General features: G+C 37.5%; 2 protein-coding genes across 4 annotated transcripts; one reads left to right on the forward strand and one right to left on the reverse strand.

Moving 5' to 3' along the window:
* LOC18791639 (stress-associated endoplasmic reticulum protein 2) lies at positions 17,007-18,400 on the forward strand. Its single transcript, XM_007223875.2, has 3 exons — positions 17,007-17,303; positions 17,548-17,704; positions 18,145-18,400. The coding sequence occupies exons 1-3, from the start codon at positions 17,301-17,303 to the stop codon at positions 18,189-18,191; spliced, it is 207 nt and encodes a 68-aa protein (XP_007223937.1). The 5' UTR covers positions 17,007-17,300; the 3' UTR covers positions 18,192-18,400.
* On the reverse strand, positions 18,827-22,835 carry LOC18790346 (F-box only protein 6). 3 transcript variants are annotated; one of them, XM_007225556.2, is made up of 3 exons: positions 22,407-22,835; positions 19,281-20,517; positions 18,827-19,222 (listed from the first exon to the last, which is right to left on the reverse strand). In XM_007225556.2, the coding sequence occupies exons 1-3, from the start codon at positions 22,592-22,594 to the stop codon at positions 19,160-19,162; spliced, it is 1,488 nt and encodes a 495-aa protein (XP_007225618.1). In that variant the 5' UTR covers positions 22,595-22,835; the 3' UTR covers positions 18,827-19,159. The 3 variants fall into 3 exon arrangements, with proteins under 3 accessions (XP_007225618.1, XP_020420251.1, XP_020420256.1); XM_020564662.1 differs by having other exon boundaries at positions 18,827-20,517; positions 22,407-22,833; XM_020564667.1 differs by lacking the exon at positions 22,407-22,835 and adding an exon at positions 20,857-20,949 and having other exon boundaries at positions 18,827-20,517.

Consider the following 26,384-nt stretch of genomic DNA (forward strand, 5'->3'; position numbering starts at 1 on the left):
ACGACCAACCAGTGTTACTGAGATACGGAGTTTTCTTGGGTTAGCCGGGTATTACCTTCGCTTCGTGGAAGGATTCTCCACCATAGCGGTGCCTCTCACTTATTTAACAAGGAAAGGAGTTAGGTTTGCGTGGTCAGATAAGTGTGAGGAGAGTTTTAATGAACTCAAGACTAGGCTGACCACTGCTCCGGTTTTAGCACTTCCGGATGATAGTGGGAACTTCGTTATCTACAATGATGCATCTCAACAAGGACTTAGATGTGTGCTGATGCAGCATGGTAGGGTGATCGCTTATGCTTCGAGACAACTTAAGAAGCATGAGTTGAATTATCCTATTCATGATTTGGAACTTGCAGCAGTAGTTTTTGCCTTAAAAATTTGGCAGCATTATCTTTACAGGGAAACATGCCAGATCTTTACAGATCACAAAAGTTTAAAGTATTTATTCACCCAGAAGGAATTGAATTTGAGGCAAAGAAGATGGGTTAGAGTTGATAAAAGATTATGACTATACCATCCAGCATCACCCAGGAAGAGTTCATGTTGTCGCGGATGCACTCAGTAGGAAATCTTCAGGATCTGTAGCTTATCTTCGAGGGAGGTATTTGCCATTGATGGTAGAAATGAGGAAGCTCAGAGTTGGGCTAGATATGGATAATCAGGGAGCACTGTTAGCTACTCTCCATGTGAGACCAGTGCTAGTAGAACAAATACTCGCAGCTCAATCCCAAGATCCTTTGATTTGCACGCTGCGAGTGGAGGTTGAGAATGGCGACAGATCTGATTGTTTAATAAGAAATGATGGGGCGTTAATGATAGGTAACAGGTTATATGTCCCTAATGATGAAGTTTTAAAAAGGGAGATTCTTGAGGAGGCCCATGAGTCAGTTTTTGCAATGCATCCTGGAAGCACAAAAATGTATCATAATCTGAGAGAGCACTACTGGTGGCCTTTTATGAAGAAAGAAATAGTCGAGTATGTCAGAAGGTGCCTAATTTGTCAGCAAGTGAAAGTTGAGCGACAGAAACCATCAGGGTTGTTGCAGCCACTTTCGATTCCTGAATGGAAGTGGGAGCGGATTACGATGGATTTCGTGTTCAAGCTTCCCCGAACACAAAGTAAGCATGATGGAGTGTGGGTAATCGTGGATCGACTCACCAAGTCTGCTAATTTTCTACCGGTAAGAGTAAATTATAGTTTGAACAAACTGGCTAAGATTTTCATAAATGAGATAGTGAGACTTCATGGAGTACCAGTATCCATTGTTTTAGATCGAGATCCACGGTTTACATCCCGTTTTTGGACAAAATTAAATGAAGCTTTTGGAACCCAATTGCAATTTAGTACTGCATTTCACCCCAGACAGATGGTCAGTCTAAGAGGACAATTCAGACATTAGAAGATATATTGAGAGTGTGTGCACTTCAATTTTGGGGTGATTGGGATGAGAAGTTACCACTTATGGAGTTTGCTTATAATAACAGTTATCAAGTGAGTATCGGAATGTCTCCATTTGATGCCTTGTATGGAAAATAGTGTAGAACTCCATTTTTTTGGGATGAAGTGGGTGAACACAGATTGGTAGTATATGAGGATGTTGAACTAACCAAGAAACAAGTGAAGATAATTAGAGAATGACTCAACACAGCCCAGGACCGACAAAAGAGTTATGCGGACAATAGAAGAAAAGACCTTCAGTTTGAAGTTGGAGACTGGGTATTTTTGAAATTATCACCTTGAAAAGGTATAGTGAGATTTGGAAAGCGGGGAAAACTAAGTCCTCACTACATTGGATCCTATGAGATTATAGAGCGTGTGGGTCCAGTAGCTTACAGGCTTGCTTTGCCTACAGATCTTGCACGGTTGCACGATGTTTTCCATATCTCCATGCTCTAAAAGTATATTTCCGACCCTTCCCATGTTTTAGAGGAGCAATCAGTAGAATTAGAGGATGATTTCACTTATGTGGAGCAACCAGTTCAAATCTTGGATTGAAAAACGCAAGCTTTGCGATCGAGAGAGATTCCACTTGTGAAGGTTTCATGGAGGAGTCATAATGTGGAAGAGGCTACATGGGAATCCGAAGACCAAATGCGGGAGCAGTACCTTTACCTCTTCGAGTGACAGGCACGTAAATTTCGGGGACGAAATTTTTATAAGGGGGGTAGGTTGTAATAACCCAAACCTAAATTAATATTTAATTAGTAATTTATTTCGAGGAAAAGATAATTTTGCCCTTGGAATAATTTAGTGAAGAAAAGTTGACTTTTTGACCGAGAAGAAATTTGACAATTCCACACACACCGTAGCATAGAGCACGACGAAATGAGTCCGTAGACACCAAGTGGACTCGATTCGGAGCTTTAACAAAGAAAATACGGTTAAAATATTACGAGGGACAAAACGGTAATTTGAAAAATCAAAATTTTTAAAACCTCACTTCTCTCTCTCTCTCTCTCTCTCTCTCTCTCTCTCTCTCTCTCTCTCTCTCTCTCTCTCTCTCTCTCTCCTCTCGAATGCAACCGCGCCTCCCTCCAGTTTGGCTAGCCACCAGCTCCGGTCACCACAGGCCACGCCGGTACCGATCTGACTGGCCCGACCCCGCCGTCACGCCTCAGCCCGCTCCTGTCGCGAGTAGCTCGTCAGCCGCCGGATTCTATCGAAAACAAGCTAGTTTTGCACAGATTTTGCAACTGCTCGTTCTCCCTCATTTCTCCTCCAAATTTGACGAGTAAGGTATGGATTTCTACCTATTTTCCACGCTCTAGCTGATGGTTGGGTAGGATTGCATCGATTTTGAATGTAGGTAATTGATATTCGAATTGGAAATTCGGTCAGTTTTTGGCCTCCGAGTTCAGCCACTTTCAGTCAGTTTTTGGGGTAGGTCCAAGAACAAAAGTGATTCTAAGTATGGTGTTATACCTAGGGTAGGAGTTTGGAGCCGTGGTTTTGAGATTTTCCGGTGATACGTAATCGCTTTGGGCACCTAGCGCTGCTAGCGCGTGTGGTGGCACGTGAGCAAGTGTAGTGAAGTGGCACTGTCTCTCGATGAGATCCTTACATTGTCACGAGCACGTAGGAATTCGCGGATCTCAATTTGGATGCCGTTTGAGCCTTGAACAGATTTTACATATTGTGCTATTTTTGGGTTCAATACTGTTGAGCCGTTGGATCGTAATAAGTTTCAGATATGTTAATCTAGACAATTTTAGAATCATGTAGGATTCGACGGATGGTGAATCGAAGTCCCGGATACTCTGAAATCGCAAACCCTAGGGCTAGGGTTTAGAAATCATGCGATTGTACGATCGTGATTAATCCGACCGTCCGATCGAGATCATACCCTCGGGACATGTGTCCTAGATATATTGGATCTTCTAGCGGCTTCCGGATCATATTGTGAGGTCATGGACCTGCGAGGTTCCGGGTTGACTTTTTGGGACTTTAGCGCTTTTTGAGTCCCAAGATACTGCTAACCATTCCAAGTGGAAGGAAAGCTTTTATGGGCATAGGAACAGCTTTAATCTGACGCACGTACTTCTAGGAGCCGATGGTCAGGATTTTAAATTAATATTATATTGTATTAATAGAATATTATGGTCGTTGAATCAGGTACCCAGGCACCAGTTGACCTGCAGGAGGGACCTTCAAGAGGTCCAGCGAGCTCGGACTACCAGTGAGTGAACTCTTTGTTTTTATAAATGAATTTAAGCAGTTCAGTTACAGTTATTGATCTTGAATAATTTTTATTCAAAGATTAGCGTTTTATAAGCTGTTATATGCTTTTAAATATTTTGTTTTGCATGCTGCCGAGTGGAATACCCTTTAAAGGATATAGGAAAAGAAATTTTAGTTAATTATCAGATAAATGGCAGCAGAATTTTAGAGGGTACAGAAATTCAGTTATTCAACAGATTTTTTTCAGAAACTTTATATTTTCCTAAACCACCTTGTACCCAGATATACAAATGTTGCCTTCAGTAAATACGTTGCCTTCGGAATAAAATTGTTGCCTTCGGTATAGTCAGCGCGTTTGACAGTTGCCCCACGAGTTCTATGGTACCTGAACTCGTGTGGAGCGAGTAATGCGGATCATGCGGACTACGGTCCCCTGAATCCTGCGAGTTGCGGCTTGGACTGACCTTGTGTCACTGAGACCTGCGAGTACGTATCACCCATGGTGATGCAAGGAATTGACGGAAATAAGGGGTACACCTAGGTGGTAGTTTTAAACTGTTTTCAATACCTTAAGAAATTAATGTTGACCATGAGTATGCTTGGCTTATATACATGTATAATTATATGAGTGCATTGATTTCAGAAATAAAGAGAAGAATTTAGTTTGTATAACTGTTTTTACAGTGGGGTTAGTATGTTCATATGCTATTTTCTAAACTTTATTTTTGGGTCCACTCACCCTTTTTAATGTTTTGCGTCTCCAGGCAGTAGGCGTGCACAGGGATCCACCACCGGGCCGTTTTCCACCTTCCGCGCCTTCCTTTTGATGTAGGACTTTTTGTTTTGTAAAAGGATTGACTCCTTTGTAAATTCTTAGTAGTCGCTCTGATGTTTTGCCCTAAACTTAGAATTTAACTGTTGGAATGTATATATACGTATGCTGGCAGTTGGTTGTATATACATATATATATATACTTGTTTGACAGGTGTAAATATTTTGGTATTGATCCAGTTACAAGGGAGACTGCCTATTTTTCGGTAGAAGTCAACCTTGTTATTTTATCGTGCTTTGTATAGAAGGGCAATTAGGTCATTCATGCCCGACATCCACCAGGTGTCGGACACGCACAGGGTCCGGCTAGGATTCCAAAGTGGAATTTGGGTCGGGTCCTGTCATAGGTACCTGCGATTACCTATACGACAGGGCCATAATTATGTGGAAGATACGATTTTTGCGATTCTTTCCATTCTTGGCGTCTGAAGATTGTTTAACGCGATTTTTGATATTTTGTTGGCATTTAGGTTATCCGATTTCTATCTTAGGGGCAAAATTGGAAGCACAACATAAATTAAAAAATTAAGAAATTAAAATATAAACCTTAGAAATTAAAAGAAGGTAAGTAATCCTACATGTCACAAAAGTCAGAGGACTTGAACTACTAACAACAAATGTGTGGATTGCACCCAAATTTTATCATAAGAATTGGACTTATACCGAATTTTCTATAAAAATAAATTTGATTTTCATTCTCTTCCGTGTATTTTCTTGGGATATAGTCCAAATCACCATGGTTACCGCTACTTAAATCCCCAAATAGGCAGGATATATATTTCTAGACATGCACGTTTTCATGAACAAGCCTTTCCATTTTCTGTTTCTCCAACTTCTGTGTTGCAGGCTCCAAAAGACCCACTATCTGATCCTTTTTTGTTGCCTATAGAGTTCCCAAGTTCAGCAGATGCAGCAAGGGTGTGCATTTAAATTCAAATTCCACTACAGCTTCAAATCTTGCATTATCTCCTCACAACATCTCCCATAATGATATTTCATCTATGATTCCTTCCCAACATGAAAATATTGATCCTACTGTTATTAACTCCAATGGTCAGGAATTAGCTATAGCTTTGGCAGCCACTCAAGGAGAAAACCCAAGTCAAAGGCATCAAAATGCTAGATACTCTCTTCGCCCGAGACCAACCCCCAATCCCAAATACACTCTTCCTCATGCACTTTTAACTGAAGCTGACACCCAACATGAGCCAACTTTTTTCTCTGATGCTAACAAACAACACCACTAACGTGTTGCAATGATTGAAAAATTGAATGCCCGCTTAAAGAATGGCACTTCGTCACTTGTTCCCTATGATCCTTCCATGAAAGTTGTTGGGTGTAAGTGGGTGTTTCGTGTCAAGCGCAAGGCTGATGGTACAATTGCTAGGTACAAAGCACGTTTAGTTGCCAAGGGATTTCATCAACAAGAGGGAGTTGATTACACTGAGACGTTTAGTCCCGTTGTCAAAACCACCACTATTCGCACAGTTTTGTCACTTGCTGTCAGCAATGGTTGGGAAGCTCGTCAGTTGGACGTAAGTAATGCTTTTCTCCATGGTCATCTTAAAGAAGAGGTTTACATGACTCAACCATCGGGATTTCTTGATTCCTCTCAACCGCATCATGTTTGTAGACTTCAGCGATCCCTTTATGGCTTAAAACAAGCACCACAGGCATGGTTTCAGTGTTTGAGTTCTTCCCTTTTACAACTTCAATTTGTTGGCTCTAAGATGGATAGTTCATTGTTTGTTTTTAATGATCGAACTACGATTATCTATGTTCTTGTGTATGTTGATGATATAATCATCACAGGAAATAATAGTGCTGTTATTGGATTAATCCTTTCTCAGCGCAAATACATCATTGATCTCCTAAAGCGATTCCATTTGGCCGACATCAAGCCTATTGATACACCAATGGCCTCTTCTAGCAAGCTTAGCAAATCTGATGGTGAACCATTATCTAATCCACAACAATACAGAAGCATCGTTGGTGCTCTTCAATATGTCACCTTAACTCACCTGGAATTGTCTTTCTCTGTTAACAAAGTTTGTCAATTTATGCACAATCCCACCAGTGAACATTGGGCTAGCATCAAGAGAATTCTTCGGTATCTCAAGAAAACTATCTCTCATGGACTTTTCCTCAGCAAATCTTCTTCTCATGCCATTCAAGCTTTTTGTGATGTGGATTGGGCTGGATGTCCAGATGATCGCCGCTCAACTGGTGGGTTTGCTATTTACCTTGGCTGTAACTTGGTCTCGTGGTCAGCCAAAAAGCAACATACTGTTGCCCGGTCCTCCACTGAGGCGGAATATCGTGCCATTGCCAACACTTTCACTGAAATTATTTGGCTTCGCTCATTACTCCAGGAACTTGGATTTTCCACATCTGCTTCACCTGTCTTATGGTGTGACAACTTAGGAGCAACCTACCTTTCTGCTAATCCAATTTCTCATGCTCGTACAAAGCACGTAGAAATCGATTATCATTTTGTTCGTGATCAAGTTTCTGCAGGAAAGCTTAGTGTTAAATTTATCTCCACCAAGGATCAACTTGCTGATATCATGACCAAACCATTAAGCTCCCCTTGCTTCACCTTCATCAGAGACAAGTTGAGAGTTCAAGAACGCTTAACTTGAGGGGGCGTATTAGTTGCACCTTCAACCGTTACAAATGCAGCTGTAACAGCTGCAGATCACCCATGATATTAGCACCAGCTGTAGTCCCTCATTCCTAAGAATCTTGTAATTATTTTGTAATCTTTCCTTGATCATAGCAAGTGTAACGCCTCCTTGATATCAGCTCTTTTGAATTTCTGTAACTGATTCATACTGTGTATAAATATAGAAAATCTCAACACTATTTGGTGTGAGGAAATCTAAACTTTATACCTTGCAACCTTCATGGCAATTTTCCAACTGATTTTTATTCATTCCTTTGTTTGAAGTTGAACACTAAGTGGCAAGCAGCATCACTGTAACAATACAATTTACGTAACAAGAAGACTGTTATATATATAGGAAGATGGAGTGCTTAAAAAATGAGGCCATCAGAGCGAAAGAGCTTTCGAAGAGTTGTCCGTCCAAAAGGATCTTGCGGGGTGAAGAAATTTGCTCTCAATTCTCAAAAAGCTTGTTTCCAGAGCTTGAAGGTCTTCCCCAAATGCTGGCAACATTGGATGTCTACGTTCATGCAGAGAACCGAATTAATAGGGAAGCTGATTGTGGATCACTACAGTGAGGAGCTAGGGGTAACCGTAGTTCCCCTTATCAAAATAGCTCATTTCAGGAACGTGTTTCCCCTAAACCGAGTTCCTTCACACCGACTTATTGTTGGAATTTTAAAAAAGTTTTAAAAATTTAACCGTTTTATTTATTTAATTATTTTGGCTGTTTTATTTTATTTATTGTGGGAGTTATAAATATATAATATTCAGGTTTTATTCCTATATTGAATGCCTTAATTTTCTAGTTGGTGAAGGTTACATGTTATTGGATGCCTATAAAATGTCACTCCTCCTTCACATTTGAACAACCACAATACACCATCAGAATATCACATACCACAATCACCACCACAAACTAATTCTCTCTTTTTCTACCTTTATATATATTCTCTACTTTATATTATTATTTTGGCAATGATTCGGTGACTTGGATACCTATATCCGTCTATGAACGTGCTCATAGCGGATCTTGAGTTTGTGTACAATGGGTCGTATCTTTGAGTCTTGTAGACCGTCAGTACCTGCACGTAGGAAGGCTACAAATGCTTTAGGACAGCGTATTTGACGTGCTTCATTGTACCAAACTTACCTTTTTACTTATTATTTATTTTGCTTGTACTTACCTATTATTTTGTTTTCTTCAATTTCATTGTACCTTAATTAAAAGCTTTCCAATTTGTTTATAAGTTATTTATAATATAAATGTTTTTGTATTTGAATTTACGGAAAAGGAAAGCTATATTTTTTCATAACACTTACAGGTTGAGAAGGCTCCAAATACTCGAGAGGGTTTTTGGGAGTTGGATCTAGCAGCTACTTCGCAACAACTTCTTCAGGTCATAGACTCATAAATATTGTTCAAGATAAACAAAAGGTGCAGAATGATGAAAATGCAGAGCCATAAAACAAATCAAGATGAAAGGCATAAAGATTGAAGCATGCTGATTTTAGTTCATGAACAATAGATGATTTGCAAGTTTGGCAAGTTTCCCATAAAGAAAAAAAAAATCTAAATTGATTTTGATTTATAAAATCTTATAATTCAGATGTGACACTATATAATAAAAATGTTATATAAATTAAGTGACTTGACACTATATAGTAAAAATTATTGTGCAAATTAAGTAATGTGTGGCGCTATATAGTAAAAAAATGTTATGCATATTAGGACATGATTCAAATCCATTCTCTTTTCTTTTTCAATTTGAATTTTTAATTGAATCCCTACCATAAAAGAATTCCATCCCCCTTAAAAATAAATTGGACCTGATTTTCTGGTTTTCTTTGTCTAGTTTTTTTTTTTTTTTTCTATATTTGGACTAGCCTCTATGCACTCGATTCTGAGCCTACGAGAGGCTTTTTTAAAAAAAAAATTAAAATTTATTTTAGAATTAAAAAAGATAATGGGTAATTGTGTTCCATAAAAATAGTATCCATTATATGATTTTTCTTTTAATTTAAAATTTTTTTTAATATGAAAAAGTGTGAATTTACCATATTATCCTCATTTAATTAATAATTTCAATTCTTAATGTTTGCATTAACCAAGGGCATTTTTTTGTATTTTGAATGTTTTATCATTCTCAGCCTTTTGCTTTATATAAAAGTTTTGGCACATGTATTACAACATTTGGGTTCACATGATCCATAATTGTAAATCCCCTATTTACAAGGATATGGATCCACATTACACGAAATTGGTAAATATGGACCTTGGAGATGTAAAATTGGGTCCATATTCTAGTAAATATGAGGGGTTACAAGTTTTAGGACCTGTGTTAAAATGTTTTGGATACGAGGGTACCATAATGTTGTAAAGAGGCTCCCTAACCTTGTAGGTTACAAGATTTTGGTAACCATTTACAAGTTTTGGACCTTGGAGAAGTAAATGTGGTCCTTATTTTTATAAACACAAGGGTTTAGAGTATTAAGAACGTCTTTTACCACGTTTTGGACCTCAATGTTCCATAAACTTGTAAAGTGTATCCATAAACTTGTAATATCATAAATTACTATAGAAAAGATCTCTATTACAAAGTTAAGGTAAATGTGAATGTTGGAGACGTAAAATTGGTCCTTATTCTTGTAAATGCACGGTTTACAACATTAAGGATTTGTATTATGATGCTTTGGAAGCAAGAGTTCCATAAACTTGTAAAGTAAATCCGTAATCTCATAGATTACAATATTTGGGTTCCCATTTATTAGTTTTTGCAATCTGATTACAAGTTTAAGGTTCTTCATAATCCATAATCTTATAATACCCTAATTTATAATAGAAAGGATCCCCATTACAAGTTTATGGAATGTCGAGGTCCAAAACATTGTAAAGGGTCCTTATTATTGTAAACCCTTGTGTTTACAAGAATAAGGACCATATTTACTTCTCCAAGGTCCACCATTACCTTAACATTATAAGAGAGATCCTTTCTAATGTAAATTATAGTATTACAAGATTATGGATTATATAGAACTTCAAAGTTGTAATCATGGTACAAAAACTTGTAAATAGGAATCCAAATATTGTAATCTACGAGATTAAGGATCCATTTTACAAGTTTATAGAACAATTACATCCAAACCATTGTAATACAAGTTCTTAATGTTGTAAACCTTTACGTTTACAAGAATATGAACCAAGTTTACATTTTCAAAGTCCACTATTACCTTAACTTTGTAATAGATATCCTTTTATTGATAGGACCTGCCCCTGAATCTCCCCGGAAACCGGAGCGGACCTCGTCTTGAATCCGACATCACCCCGATGCCGGGCCCACTTATTAAAAACTCGAGACTCATTACCAAAATTTTGGCAGAATCTCCCCTGTAAATTGAACAACCCAATAAAATCCAACCTGCATAACAAACACAATATAATCCCAACCAGCAGCATGCTTTCAAGCAAATAAACAGTTTACAATAAAGGCTTTCGACCTCATAAATCAACCCTAGCACGGGCGATAACAGAGCATGTCTAAGAAATTCAATTACAACAAAAACAGAGTTCAAAGGAAATTAAATGAATGAGGAGTCCTACGAAGGCTCAAAGCTCGGAAACACACAATCCGGCTCTGCTGCGGAGCTCAGTCAACTACTGACTGGGGGCGCAAAACAGAAAATTGTTAGTAGACAAAAATAAAATCCAGTTCAGTGTAAACCAACGTAATATAACCCCACCGTTTAGAAAACCATGCAAGAAATCCAAATGCATCCCAAAACCATCATAATCAAGTATTTATATATATATATCAAAACCAAACCAATACCGAATGCCAAGTCCGAAATCCAAAAAGAACACTTTACAAACCCACTAATCAAATATTATAAGTCCCAAACTAAACTCTCGAAAGCGTACCCATTGGCACGACTGGCAAGAAAGTATCCTCATCGAAAAACAAGAATGAATGAATAGTTATATATATGTAAATATATATAATATAAATATGACCATCACCTAGTTGTACATGGGAAACAATCCAACCGGGGGATTGTTTGACTAGTCACCATGGCAGAGTCCCAGTAAACAAATTCCTCAATACACCATGTGACTAGGGACGAGCCGTCCAACTAGGGGACTAACTCTCAACCAGCACATACCGTCAATAGCCTCAAAACCCGTACGTCTATGACCAATCCTACGCGCGCAGACTACCCAATCAAGGGTCTACAGCAACATCCCGTCAAGGATGCCCTGGGTTCCGACAATTCTAAGTATCTCAAGTTTCCATATCCAAGTTCCAAATCCGAGGAGGTACATAGGGTAGTGCTTATGGCACTCCAAACTAACATTCTATACTCATCACTTTCCACAATCTCATCTCAACAACCCAAGTACCCCACATATAGCCAAACATATATAGAAATTCTCAAAATTCATATATACATACTCAAGATATTCAAATATGCTAAAACCCAAAAATATATTTCCAATGCATCATAAAAATATCACTTTCAACAATTGAATAAATAATATATCCAATATACCATTTAAAAACATCATGCATAATATTTCCCATCATAAAACCATACATAAGGTTTGAAAACAAAGTCCACTCACAAGTAGTCCCACGCTGCTTGACCCTGAGAGGGTCCCGCCTGCTGCATATGCGTAGTCGAAATACCTATTTCAGAATACGAATACGAGATTAATACGAAGCGTTTCGAACGAGAACTTTGAATTAAATATCCTAATTTCTCAGGTTTCTAGTAAGTGTACGAGGAACGAGACGTTCTAAGGTCCAACTACCCAATTCGGATGATGGAACTGCTTCGGGAGATACTCGGTCAACCGGCGGTCAAACTTCCCAATTCGGGCCAACTGGGCCCATGGGACCCACGACTTCCGTTTCACAATCCGAAAGTTCCTAAAGGTTTCACAAGGTTTAAGATACTCAGCTTGCAAGTGTGGTCCGAAACGGATGGTTAGATCGCTTACGATCGCACGATCGGACGGTTACCGTAAAATGTAAACTTTAAGTTATTGAATCGGAACATCCGGGGCTCTGATTCACGATCCGCGAATTCCTACATGATCCTATGAAGGTCTAGAGTAACATATATTAATTGGAAAATGATCCAATGGTCAGAACCTATCGAACCCGGATAACACACAATATGCGAAAATCCGTTCGATAGTCAAACGACGTCCGAAATGAGATCCGCGAAATCCTACGCACTCATGACAACCAGGAGATCACATTAGGACAAAAATGCCCCTTTGCTACAGTGCCCACACGCCGGCAACGCCTGGATGTCCAAAGCGATTACTCTTCACGAAAAATCTCCAAATTACAAGCCACCCTCTCGCCTACAAGTTCTACTCGACAAGTGGAACACTTTATTCAACTACAGCCAAGTCCAATTCGGACGGAAAGTGGCCGGAATCGGCGTCGAAAACTCACGGTTTAAACCGGAACTTCATAGCTTCGATCAGGCGACCACCGTCACCATTGTCGTCGCACAACCTAGGATATAGCTAGAAGGAGAGGAGGGCTACCTGTTCCAAGCGACGGCGCAGCTCGCAATGGCTAGAAACGTCGGCAGTTTTGGACGATTTTTCACGTCGTTGCCACCACTGTTTGCCAAGTTTTCAATTGGAGAAAAGGGGTGGGCTGGGTAGAGGAGGAAGAGAGAAAACTTTTGCAAGAAACGGCACCTGAAATGGAGGTCGGACGACGAAGTTCTTGCCGTCTAAAATTCCGACAAAAAAAAAGTCAGGGGGAGAGAGAGAGAGAGAGAGAGAGAGAGAGAGAGAGAGAGAGAGAGAGAGAATAAAAAATCAGATTTTTATCCAAACTTTTTACGAAATTTTTACAAGTTTGCCACTGAACTACTTTTGGTCGCCAAACCTTCGTTACAACTCCGATTCAAGCCTACCATGAGTCTATGGATTTGTCTCAGTACAACCTACCCAAAAATACCAGTCATTGCCCCAAAATCCTTCCGGATAAGAAAATGACCAATTTACCCTACCCTAAGGGTAAATTCATAATTTCACTTTAAATAAATTAAAATAGGAATTAAATTTGGAGTTGGGGTGTTACATTTATTGTAATATATGATATTACAAATTTGTGGATACACTTTACAAGTTTATGTAACATAGAGGTCCAAATCATTGTAAAAGAGGTCTGTAATACTGTAAACCCTTGTGTTTACAAGAATAAGGACCACATTTACTTCTCCAAAGTCTACCCTTACCTTATTATTGTAAAAGGGATCCTTTCAATTATAAATCAGGATATTACAATGCTGTGGTGCAAAAAATCATAAACAAGAACCCAAATCTTGTAATGTATGGGATTAAGGATATGCGTTATAAGTTTATGGAAAGCTTAAGTCCAAAGCACTATAATACAAGTCCTTAATGTTATAAACCATTTCATTTATAAGAATAAGTACCAATTTTACATCTCCAAAGTCCACAATTACCTTAACCATATAATAGAGATCATTTCTATTGTAATTTATGATATTACAAGTTTATGGATACACTTTACAAGTTTATGGAACCTGGAGGTCCAAAACATTGTAAAGGAGGTCCTTAATACTGTAAACCCTTGTGTTTACAAGAATAAGGGCCACATTTACTTCTCTAAGGTCAACCCTTACATTAACATTATAAGAGATATCATTTCTAATGTAAATTACAGTAGTACAAGATTATGGATTATAAAGAACCTCAAAGTTGTAATCATGGTACAAAAACTTGTAAATGTGAACCCAAATCTATTATGATTGGGCCACGTGTTCTTTTTTAATTTTTGGATTTTTAATTTATTTATTATGATTTTTATAAGTTAAATCATAAAAAAATAATATTAAATAGTGTATGGTGTCACGTGGTAGAAGCTTAATAGGGCGTCGTCTGTGTTTCGACCAGGTGTCTTTCTATGATTGCACCACGTGTCCTTTTTTAATTTTTTGTGTTTATCTTATAGAATTCATAAATAAATAAAAATAATTAAACATCATAAAAATACACCCAAAATTGCTACAAACTCCTCACAACATTATCTTCAATTATGGAGGTCTAACAACATAATTCCAAGCATTTGAGTTCATAAAAGTCATTGGATCAAAGAAATAAGAGTGATAGTTCATAAAACACTAACAATTATTTTGGTTTGTTTAGAAACAAAGATGAGTTTTTATTTTTTGTTTTTTAAAGGTCAAATTATATTTTTGTAGCATGAGAGCGTATAGAATGTCACATCACAAAGAGTTCGTAGGAATTTTCGGTTTTTTTTTATAAAAAATTTTGAATTTATTTATTATTATTTTTAGAAGTTAAATCATAAAAAAATAATATTAAATAGTATATGGTGACGTATAGCAGCAGCTTAATGAGGCTGCATTAGTGTTTCTGTCAGATGCTTTTTACGATTGCGCTACGTTTCCTTTTTTAATTGTTTATGTTTTAAAAAGAATTCATAAAAAATTAATTAAAAATCAGGAAAATATACATAAAATTTTTACGAACTCCCCTACAACATTATCTTTGATTATGGAGGTCTAAAGTCATGATTCCGAGTATTTGAATTTATGGTAATGATTGGATCAAAGAAACAAAAGTGTTAGTTTATAGAAACTAGTGCCTTGGTTTGTTTAGAAACAAACATGAGTTTTTATTTTTGTTTTTATTTTTTGAAGGGTCAAAATTATATTTTTGGAGCATGAGAGAATATAGAATGTCACAAGGAGTTCGTATGAATTTTTGTATTTATAATTATTTTTAGATATTAAATCATAGGAAAAATAAAATAAAATGGTATATGGAAACATGAGGCAGCCGTTTAATGGGGTGGCGTTAGTGTTTTCGCTGGGTGTCCTTCTATAATTGCACCACATGTCCTTTTTTATTTTATTTTTTTGATAGTCACCAATTAAAAGTAAATATTTTCTCAATTTTTGTTATAGCTATTGTAGCCGCTGAAGCAGCTATTGGTCCACGCCACTATTCTTGATTGGAGTCGGGTATTCTTTTCGCACTATTACGGATACAAAAATAATGGGAAAAATTGGATTCAATTGTCAACTGTTCCTATCGAAAATAGGATTGACTACGGATTCGAGCCATAGCACATGATTTTTTTGGTGTGTTTTTATCATAAAGAATTCATTAAAAAATTAATTAAAAATCAGAAAAATATACATAAAATTGCTACAAACTTCCCACGACATTATCTTTGATAATGGAGGTCTAAAGTCATGATTCAAGTATTTGAGTTTATGGTAATGACTGGATCAAAGAAACAAGCGTGTTAGTTCATAGAACACTAACTAGTACTTTGATTTGTTTAGAAACAAACATGAGTTTTTGTTTTTGTTTTTTTTAAAGTATCAAAATTATATTTTTGGAACATGAGAGAGTGTAGAATGTCAGAAAGAGTTCGTATTAATTTTGAGTGTATCTTTTAGATTTATAATTTCTTTATTATAATTTTTAGAAACTAAATTATAGAAAAAATTAAATTAAATGGTATATGACGACACATGACAACCGAAGAAAGAAAAAAAAAAGCATGGTATAAAAAGAAAATAAAATATAATGCAAACAAATATAAGTTTTAAAGCATGTAGCAAAAAGAAAGCCAAAAAAAAAGGGGAAAAAAGAAGAAGTGGAATTATCCAATGGGAAGGGATGGCTGGCTGAAGGGATCTGTAGAGAAATTATAGAATGGTACGGTATCACCATGTTAGCAGGTGATACTTCCACTCATATATTGACATGTGTCTTTTTAACCCTTCACTAATTAAATTATTTTCCAGCTAGACATTAGGTATCAGTTTTACCCTTTAGAACTAAACTAAACTAAAATAAAATAAAATTAAAAAATTAAAAAATTAAAAAAATAAAAAAATAAAAAAAAAAGGACGACTGCAGCCAAGGTCTGCAGTCCTATATACCCCCTTGCTGCCGCCCCCTCCCCGTCTTTTCCTTCATCTCTCTCTCTCTCTGAATCAATTTATTTAATAGTTGGCGTTTATTGGATCATCTCTTGTCAAGGCCATGCGGGACTGAGAGCAAAGTTGGATAAGATTGAGAGCAAAGTAAAGAGAACTTGGATTTGGAGTTTTTGAGGGAGATGAAGGCAACCTAGATGAGGAGATTGAAGGATTGGGGAAAGGAATACAAATAGGGAGGGAGGGCGCTGCAGAGGGAGACTGAACTGGAAGGAGGTGGGAGGGGCGACCCGACTGAGGGGGCTGCGAACTGGACAGAGGTGGGAGGCTATGACATAGTTTTTCTTCTCTTTTAATTTTTGTGAAGGGTAAATTTGGAACCCAATGTCTAGCTGAAAAAAAATATATAAATTTTCTTTTAAAAAATACACGTGACAAATTTTAAATGAAAATATCACCATACAATTCTATAATTTCTCGGAGCTGTGGGGTTTAATTGTTTTTTAATGGATATAACGTATTTTGTTTTGTTTAGGCTCTTTCAAAAAACTTTTTTAGTTTTGCTTTTCTCTCTCATACTTTTGTTCTCTTTACCGGTTGTGCAAGTTCCCATTATAGCTTTTTCTACACTTGTCAATAGCCGTTGATCACAATTGATCCAACGGTGAAAAAATTGGCGCACTGAGACACCAGGTCCATGGTAGAATTTGCCATTGGATATGTCCTGGATTCACAACAAGGACAATTTTGAATTCTCTCCAGAAACGGGGACCCGACCCGGTCCCTCTACGCGCTACTTTCTCTCTCTTCCCAGGTCCAGCTGTTCCATGTGGACTCAAACTCGAACGCACACGGTGTTACGTTGGTAATTACCTCAAATCACCAAGCGACGCGTGTCCCGTTCTACGTGGTTTAGCCAATCGCCGTGAAGGCTGTGACTCCGTGACGTCAGGGTCGGGGACCTTATCATGAATTTGCTAAATATATAAACGTCAAAAAAACATAGCTCCTTTTGTGAAAGAGAAATAGGGGCGAGAGTTTGAACTTGCAACTCGCCTTGGCTGAGAGAATTGTGAGAAGGAAGGGGAAAAGCCTGCAAGGAAAAGTAATCACCTGCGACGCTCTCAACTACCGGATCGGATCTACCCGTAACCATGGTAACTCGCCCGTGCTCTCTTCGTCCCTTTCATCCGATCTGTGTAATGTTAGATGAAATCAAATTGGGTTTTCTACGTGCGTATGATTTGATCTAGATCTGTAATAGTATTACAAAATTAGTCGGCTATTTAATTGAATTGAATGGCATTAGGGTTTTGATGGATGTAAAATTGGGATTGTAATGATCATGATGAATTTTAATTTTTGTAATTTTGATTTTGATTTGGGTTTGTGGTGCTGCAGACGACTTCAAGGCGTTTGGCTGATAGGAAGGTGGAGAAGTTTGAGAAGAACATAACAAAGAGAGGGGCGGTTCCTGAGACAACCGCCAAGAAGGGCAAGGATTATCCTGTTGGCCCTATTCTCCTTGGATTCTTCGTCTTTGTTGTCATTGGCTCATGTATGTCTCTCATTATTCAATTTTACGTATGGCAAATTAAATCTGATATGATTCAATTCAATGGTAGCTAGACCTTCCTAATCGAAATCATTCTAACAATCCTCATAATTGGTAAATTATATCTGGATTTTAGCTGCCATTTTAAAGCTTATTTTGGTTGCTCTACATTATATTGTGTCTGCGTGCACTGGCATTTGAGAAACATTGGGGATAAAATAAAGCTGAAACCTTTGAGTACCCATTTGGAAATGCTCATGTGGGTTAAAGCCTGAAGGAAATGTTTGAATTTGTGCCATTGCCTTGATCTGTATGAGGTCAAGAGGGGTTCTGTTATTTGGGTTCATTTTCTCTCCCTTGCATGGTTTATGTGCATTGCATTGCACTGCATGAATGGTTTTGGTGGTTTTGTGATCAGAGTTTTATTTGTTTGTGTGACACAGCGCTGTTTCAGATAATCAGGACTGCTACAAGCGGAGGCATGGCCTAATTGAAGATTAGCCTGCTGCTGATGCTTCTAAGTTGTGAGAGATGGCATCAGACTGCATCAACCAATCAGTCGTGTTATTTACCGTTGTTTTGTTAGCCAGTAGGAAACTGATGATATACAATGTGATGTAGTACTAAAACAAGTGGTGTTTCTATCCTGTGAAGTTAAAAGAAGTTTGAATAAAGGAACCCCTTCCTCTGCTTCACTTATTTTTTGTTTTTTGTTTTTAATTTTTGCATTACACATAACTTATCCGAGCTACACAATTTACCTCCAATTGGGCAGTTTAGGCCATTCTTATGTCTGATGGTTTGAGGTTTGTCGATATTAAGTTTTGTATTCGCATAAATCGCTTGGTCCATTTTTCACAAGAACTTGCACAATCAAATTGTCTTTCTTTCCCTGACATATAGGAAAAGGTAATTCGATAGTTAAGCTTAAGGCTCTGGATGCCCCAATTTTGGATTTTATTCGTAGTAAAATTATTCATTCCCAGTGAATTTCGGTTTACAATTACCATACAGACGAGATTGGATCACAGGCCTTACAATTTTTTGAGACAAATGAAGCTTACCAAGTTGAAGAATCTTATTTCACACTTGTCTGCGTATGTAATTCGATGGTAATTCAGAAAATGCAAAACTCACCACAGAGACGAGCATCTATTGCATTTGTTTACCCAAGAACATCAACTGGCATTGTTTAATACAGCAGTTACAAATATATACATAACATATTCTAAAAGAATACACGTGCAAACATTATATAGTAGAGGAGATGGTTTATTTCAGTTCAACCAACAACAAACACATATATAATACACTCATCCAGGTGACTGATAAATAGGCATTCTAACCTGTCTTCAGGATTCAAAGCAATTTGTCAAGTTTGCACACAAATGAGGAAACTCTGGATGTCATAAGACCCATGGAATTGTCTAGTTCATTAAAACAAATAACGAAAATTGGCTAGAAACAAGTTGGCCGTGAAAGCTTGCAACCAACTGTGATGAAACGGATAGTTAAGGAAAACTCCCATTCTTGACAATGCCGAAGCCCACCAGAAACAGAGAAACCTGTTTCAAGCCACAGCAGTCAGGCATGGATAAAACGCAGTGCCACATGCAATCCATTGCCGCTTCCTCCCATGTGGCACCACACAACCAGGGACCTTCAGCCATTCCCTGCTTGACACATTATATGTAACCAATCGGTTCATCTGTCTTGACCTCAAGGACAACATGAGCAAGCCTTTGTTACCCAGGCAAGTCATCCTTACGTGCTTTCCATAGAACTCCAAGCACCATATATTTGGCATTCTGTCAACCTCCTTCCATAGCAGTGTCATTTTCTGCAGCTCCCAAATGCACACGCACGTGGCAGCATTCTTTGTCAACAACCCCACTAGCATGATCCGGCCTCCACATTCAGCAAGTGTGTGGTCAGTCAGATGCAGCGGGGTGGGAATTATAAACTGCTTCCAAATCCCAGTGACCATATCATATGACACAATCCCTTCAGGGTCTGAACGCATGAAGTAGAGTGTGTCATCAATTGAAACAGCCTGCGACCGAAAATTCAGCGACAGGGGCAGCTTAACACTCGACGGCATGATTCCGGGACGGATCCAAGAATTCCTCACGGAATCATAGACTTCATACTCGCCATCACAACCCACCCATAGGATCTTGTACCCCTCACTAGTTGAACTCCCATTCAGAGTCATCCCCACAGCAACACGAGACCAGACCTTGACTGACCTGGCTGGCAACTCTTTAAAAGATTGATTCAGAGGGTTGCACACATAGAAGTTCCTATTACCAATATCAAGAAAACACACCAGGCCCCCTGCTGAAGCCACTGGCAAAACAATCAGCTTTGTTGGCAGAGAAGAAATGGTGGGATGGTGCCACTTCTTCAAGGATGGGTCATACATGGCCCCGGAATTCACATTTTCATGAGTGATGGTGTAAAACCATGGAGTAGCTTGTGGGACCTCTGCACAATGTTGAGAGAAACTTTCAGAATCAAGCAAGGAATTCCATTTCCTGCAAACAGTACGAAATCGGAAAAATGTGGCAATGGGAAGCCTTGCAATGACTGCTTCATAAAGGTCTTCCGGGAAATCTTTCCAAATATGCTGTTCCATAGGCTCGGTGGTATTGGTGGTTCCAGATGATTTACCCCGGGTTCTCTCCTTACGAGATCTCTTAGTAGGAGGAGGCTTGCAAGGTTCCAACATTTTCAAACTTCCAGATTTTCCAGCTGCCATCATAAAACTGTAGTAATCATCTGGAGAACCTTCATCAACGTTAATTGGGCACCACCTGTGTAAAATGCAACAATAAAATTAATCCTACACTCCCTACTTGAGGAACTTTACTGCACTTGCAGTGAAAGAAGAAGCAAAATACTGAAACGTACACACATAAAGGCCAGCAAAGTTTATAAACATAAACCCGCGAGAAACTATAACAAGTCCTGAACCATTGAGTAAAAAACATGTCAAACAAATGGTTCCTATCAAAATTATAAAATACGCCAAATTGGGAGAGATCATTACTACTAGGTTTTAGTTTTGTTTAATTTCTTTTCTCAGAGAATTGATTCCAGTCTACTTTCTGACAAACAGGCGAAAAAATTGACTGACATTCTAATTAATTTACCTGATGCAGGTCCCCAGTTAGCCATGATGTGGAACATATTTATCGAATTTTCATCAGGGCTACAGGGTCACTGGGAACAGAACTTCACTTGGCCTTAAATATTAGTTTAAGAAAATTTCAGTAACTTCTGAAAAGAATGAAACTAACACTAGAGAAAGAAGTTGATGAGAAATGAAAGATATTGAATTTAAGAGCCTAACTTAAAGAGACAGGAAGGGTCATGGATGCAGTAGTAGGCAAGACCTATGACATCAAATTTTGAAGGTTCCACCACAAGAAAACTGAAATCAAACACCAAGCATAAGTTCAACTGACATGAAGTGAACAAACTGGGAGACCAAATGAACATATCAAGATAACATTTTGTGCGTTGAAATATTCAACTTTAAGAAATGATGCTCCTCCCAAGTGTCCCTGCAAGATTCTCTTGTACTATAAGCTAAGCTTTATAAAGTCTGAGATTGTCTTTGTCTACGGGAATGAGTGTCAAGCAACATATTGTTAAATGCAGGAATCCAAGTTAGGCAGTTTAACAGTCAAGAAGTGAAGATAACCAAGGAATATGTATAATGCAAAACAACCTATCCCAAATAGAAAGAGAAAAAGAAGCTCATTTCCTGTGGAGTACACAGGCGAGCCATGGTTCTACATCAAATTCTATAAAGATAATATGCTGGCAGTTTATTGAACACTAAATATGAAGAGGTGTTACAGGTCAATGCATTATATGCAAACGGACAGCACAGGAAACCAAAAGCTGAAGTTATGGGTCACATTTAACCAAAACTAATTGTTTTCATTCGTTACCCAATGTAAAATGAATATCACATATCAATTAACCCAACGTGGCATGATCAATTCAAGGAAGATGGTTCAGTTGGTGGTCCATATTTTCAATCATGCGTTTATCAGATTATTCAAGTTCTGGGACCTAGCTGTTCTTTTGCTCCTTTCCTTTTCTGGTTTTCTATGATAGACGCTATCAAATGGTTCTAAAATAGAAATGGCAACCGAGAATAGTTTCGAGTTGACCATGAACCTTCCCAATAACAACATCGAACCCCAACCCCAGCTGGACAGTCATAAAAACAAAACCAAAGAGGAAAACGAGAAACTAAAATCAAATACTAAATAGTGCGGTTAAGCCCATCAATTTTGTGCCAGGGAATTGAGCTAAACATAAAAGGAAGACATATATGCGAGTAAATAGATGAAAAAGGCAGATTCTTTAAAGAAAAGTCTTCAAAAAAATAAAACCCAACTCCAACAATGGCAAGCTATTCATCAAGAACAATCAGAACCAATTTCTCAATCCTAAATGTCAAGAAAACAAACAGAGAAAAGCAACCAACTTCAGCAAGAAAAGAAAAGAAAGCCATGTAATTTACACTTCAGATAAGAAAACTAAAATAAAAGCAAGCAAGCAGAATAAAACTATGAATACCTATGAAGCAGGAAATGAAAGAGGAAGGAGAAATTGAAGAGATGGTGGGAAAGAAAGGGAATTTGAGAAGGTGAGAGAGATCCACAACTAGAAAAGAGTGAGAGACCTTGGGTGTTGGTGCTGTTGGTGCTGCTGTTGAGAGTGATGATTGAGCAGAGGAAGCTGAAACTGAAGAGAAGGTTGAAGATGAAGATGATGATGTTGTTGAAGATGGTAATGAGGGTGAGAGCCGTAGACTTCAACGAGCTCCTGAAGCTGACCGATGAGCTGCCTCAGCATGGCCAGCCCTTCCATGCCCCTCTGAGGCTCTACCTCTCGCAATTAACGACCCAAACTCCCAAACAAAAACCAGTCTTTTTATTTTCCTTTTGTTATTTACTCAAAAAATTAAATAAGACCAGAAGACCTCCAGTAACCAGAGAGCCCCTTCCTCTCCAAAGGCTCCTATCCCCATCCCCAGCCCCCCAACCCAACCCAACCTCCACTTTCTCTCTCTTTCTTTCCTTCTTTCTTTTCTTTCTTTGCTTCTCTCTCCTCTCTCTCTCTCTCTCTCTCTCTCTCTGATTGCAATAGCTACTCTTCTTTTACCACGTATGCACGCCCATACTATTCACTTGTACTCTCGCTCATTATTATAAAACCCCTTTCTTGTAAAATTTTGATATTACAGCAATATCAATATCCTCTTCTTTTCCAACTTTACCCTTGCACGATGTTTTTTTTCCTCCAACTAGACATGGCATATTTTTTAGTGACAATTTGTAGGTGTTAGTAGGTCGTGTTCAAGTCTACACCCCTCATATTCTAATACTAGTTGCTTTGAATATATATTATAAACAAAAAATTTGGAGCTAAGTCTTTGTTATTATAGATAAAATAAGAACGATGTTGAGAATTTAAAGAAATTTTAGTTGTTGGGGTGCTATTTATATAATCGTTTCGATTCCAGTATATCAGAAGCGTTCTAAAACAAAACTTACGACTGAATGACTACATATAAGATAGAATTCACTTTCATCTTGGTAATGATAAAACCAAGAAAAACATAATCCTACAATTAGAATATGAGTCCAGTCTGTAATTATAAAACTTGCCCTCCTTATGGCATACTATATTTTGAAGTAGTAGGGTATAAAGGTAAATTCAAAAGTCATGAAGTTTTTCTTGGCATTTAAAAGCTGGAATATTATTGGAGAAAAAAAGCGGAATATTGAGTGTTTTTTGCAATCCACGTGTGAGAACGGAAGGTTATAAGTTGATGATGGTCAAGGAGACCACGGAGGAGAAAGAACTTTTGAAGCAGGAATGCATTAACTTTTAGAAAATCAACGGCTGTGGTTAGATCTCTCGAGGCTCTTTCTTTCTTGTCCTTGTTCCACGCACACGGCATGATTGTCCCAACACTTTTTCCATTTTATGATATAATTTTGTTAGAATTACGGAAGTACCTACTTGATGCCTTTTCAGTTTTACTGGTCTTTCTACTCATTTCCCACAAGTGCCCCAAGTACTTGTTATTATTGATCTTGTTGTTCCCCTACTACTTTTTCTTCTTCCTTCCCTTTTCTTTTATTTTAAGTTTTCAAAACTATGATATTTTTTACTTATCTGAAATGGGTATTGAAATCATTAACACATAAGGAATAAAAATATGTAAGTTTCCCATTACAATCCGCAATACCTAAAAAATCAGGAACTAGATTGAGTAAGGGAATAATTGATCTCGTACTCATTTATTCTATTCCTTATTCTCACGCACTTCTTCGATTTATGACGTACTCAATTCTAAGTAAGGTAAACATGCTATTAGAGTAATACTACGGGGCTACAAATGTGCAATATTACAATTCACTATTATTGCTAAATATTGTTTTGTTTTTCGGCCTACTAAATTTGGTGACAAAGGATTAAGCTTTATGAATACTTTATTACAGATTGAAAATGCATTGCCTTCATGTGTAAATAAAAACCAAAAATAACATTGATGATACCCACCACTAAAAACTTGATTAAAAAAATATATATAAAGAAAGAAAAGAATCGCATACATTCCCCCCTACAACTAACTGAAATGAGTGATAGCAGCAACCTTGTCTTAAGCAATCATACAATTCATTTTGTAAGCAAAATGGCCAATATACTCATTCAACCATACACGAAATGATGATCATGAAGTGACTAATAAGTGAGTGGGTTTGTTTTTTTCTTTTTTCAAAACTTTCCCAAATTACATATTAAAATCGTGTAATAAGATCCAAATTGCAAGAATCTAAATCTAGCTTAGAAAGATTGATCAAATTGGTTTAGTGTTATTAACCACATGTTCCTTGAGAATTGAGCATATGGGGATAGTTTGGTGACCATATATAGATGCAGTTATTTGAAAGTTTCTCTCTTCTAGACTTGTGGCACTTTCCTTTACCTAATAGATTTGTTACAAAATGGACTGTCGTACGCCATTTTGATTGCCACACCATTACTTACTCCCTACAACCCCCAGCCCTAAAGTCATTCCCCAAATGATGCAGTAAGTAGTAATTGCTTACAGCCACAGCATATCTGAGCTAAATTGTTGCTTCAAGGCCGTAATTTGAACCCTCCCCGGTATATTGTAGAGTTAACGATTCACATTTATTTTATAAGCGTGAATGATTGAATTTAGCATTTTTAATTATTTATATTGGACTCAGTTTCTAATAAAATGCAATCCAACAAAATAAAGTAACAAAAGAAGAAGAAGAATAAATAAAAAGTGGGAAATGGTATGGGAGGTAATTTGAGATGGGGACTTGGAGAATTTGGTAAAGAGTGGGAAGTCATGATGAGTTAGAGAGGCTAAAGTTAAGGTAAGGGGGAAGGTTTTGAAATGAATGATTAGGTTTGTCAAAACCAAGGGGGGAATGCGGTGGGTAATGATTTCACATGGTCTAGGGAAGACAAGTTTTAAGTCATTTTGGTGGTGGGTTTAAATGGTATAATTGCTCATCATAATCATCATCATCGATTCCCTTCTTTTACGTGTGCATAACTGCATTCCATTCCATTCCTTTGCCCCCCTTTTCCCGTGTGGTTGCTTTTTTGAACCTTCACTCACTCACTTAACCTTAACATCTTCTCTAATCCGTTTGTTCTTAAATCCAAATTCCGCCTCCTCAAAAAGTAATTATTTGGATTTTGTTTGGACTTAAATTATTTTTTCCCCCAACTTTTTATACTCAAATTTTAAGTTAGCAATTTTATTAAATTGTTTAAGAATGGTTTAAGTTTTTTTTTTTTTCTATAGATAACTTTTTTTTAATTTAATCTCTTTAAATAACTTCATAATTTAATTTTTAAACAATTTGACCTATAAAAATTGAAATTCCACAAATATAATTTTATTTGAAAAATGAGTGGATACTTATAGAATTTGGAGTGAGGTTTGGGGTTGGATATTATTTAGATTAATTTAAAATATTATTTTGACCATAGGATTTAAATTTCAGCAGTTAGATCTTTTTATTTATCTTTAAAATAGCTTAGATTTAATTTGGATAGTTGATTTGGGTTACTGTTTGAATAAAAATAAAAAGATAAAAATTAGATGTGACACCAGAGCATGACACCCCTATGCATCACAGTAGACGCGACCCCCAATTTTTCCTCCTCTCACGTGGGCTGTTTCTGGTTAAGTGGGCTCCACACACAAAAAAAAGCCCAGACAATAGCTGGATTGGTATTCCTCTCCAGATTTGGATTTTCCTGAATTTTGGCCCCTCATTTTTCTTGAGTTAAGAGAGGAATTTGGCTAAAATTTAGAACTTTTTGGGTTGGCCTACTGGCTTGGAGATGACCTAACCTATTATATTTCTAATTTGTCCTAAGCTCATTTCCATTTGACACGTTGGGCTACTTGGGCCTATAAATGCAAAGTTTAAGTTGGGGTTTGTTCTATGGTAAGGGTATCATATATGGACCATAGATGTGGACCTTCATATTAGTCACAAGATTCATCTAAATAGTAACTTCACTTAAGTTTAATGAAATGATCTTATGACTAATATGAAGGTCCACATGAGGAGTCCATATATGACACCCTCACTAT

This window comes from Prunus persica, chromosome G1 (genome assembly GCF_000346465.2).
Source record: "Prunus persica cultivar Lovell chromosome G1, Prunus_persica_NCBIv2, whole genome shotgun sequence".
Taxonomy (NCBI): domain Eukaryota; kingdom Viridiplantae; phylum Streptophyta; class Magnoliopsida; order Rosales; family Rosaceae; genus Prunus; species Prunus persica.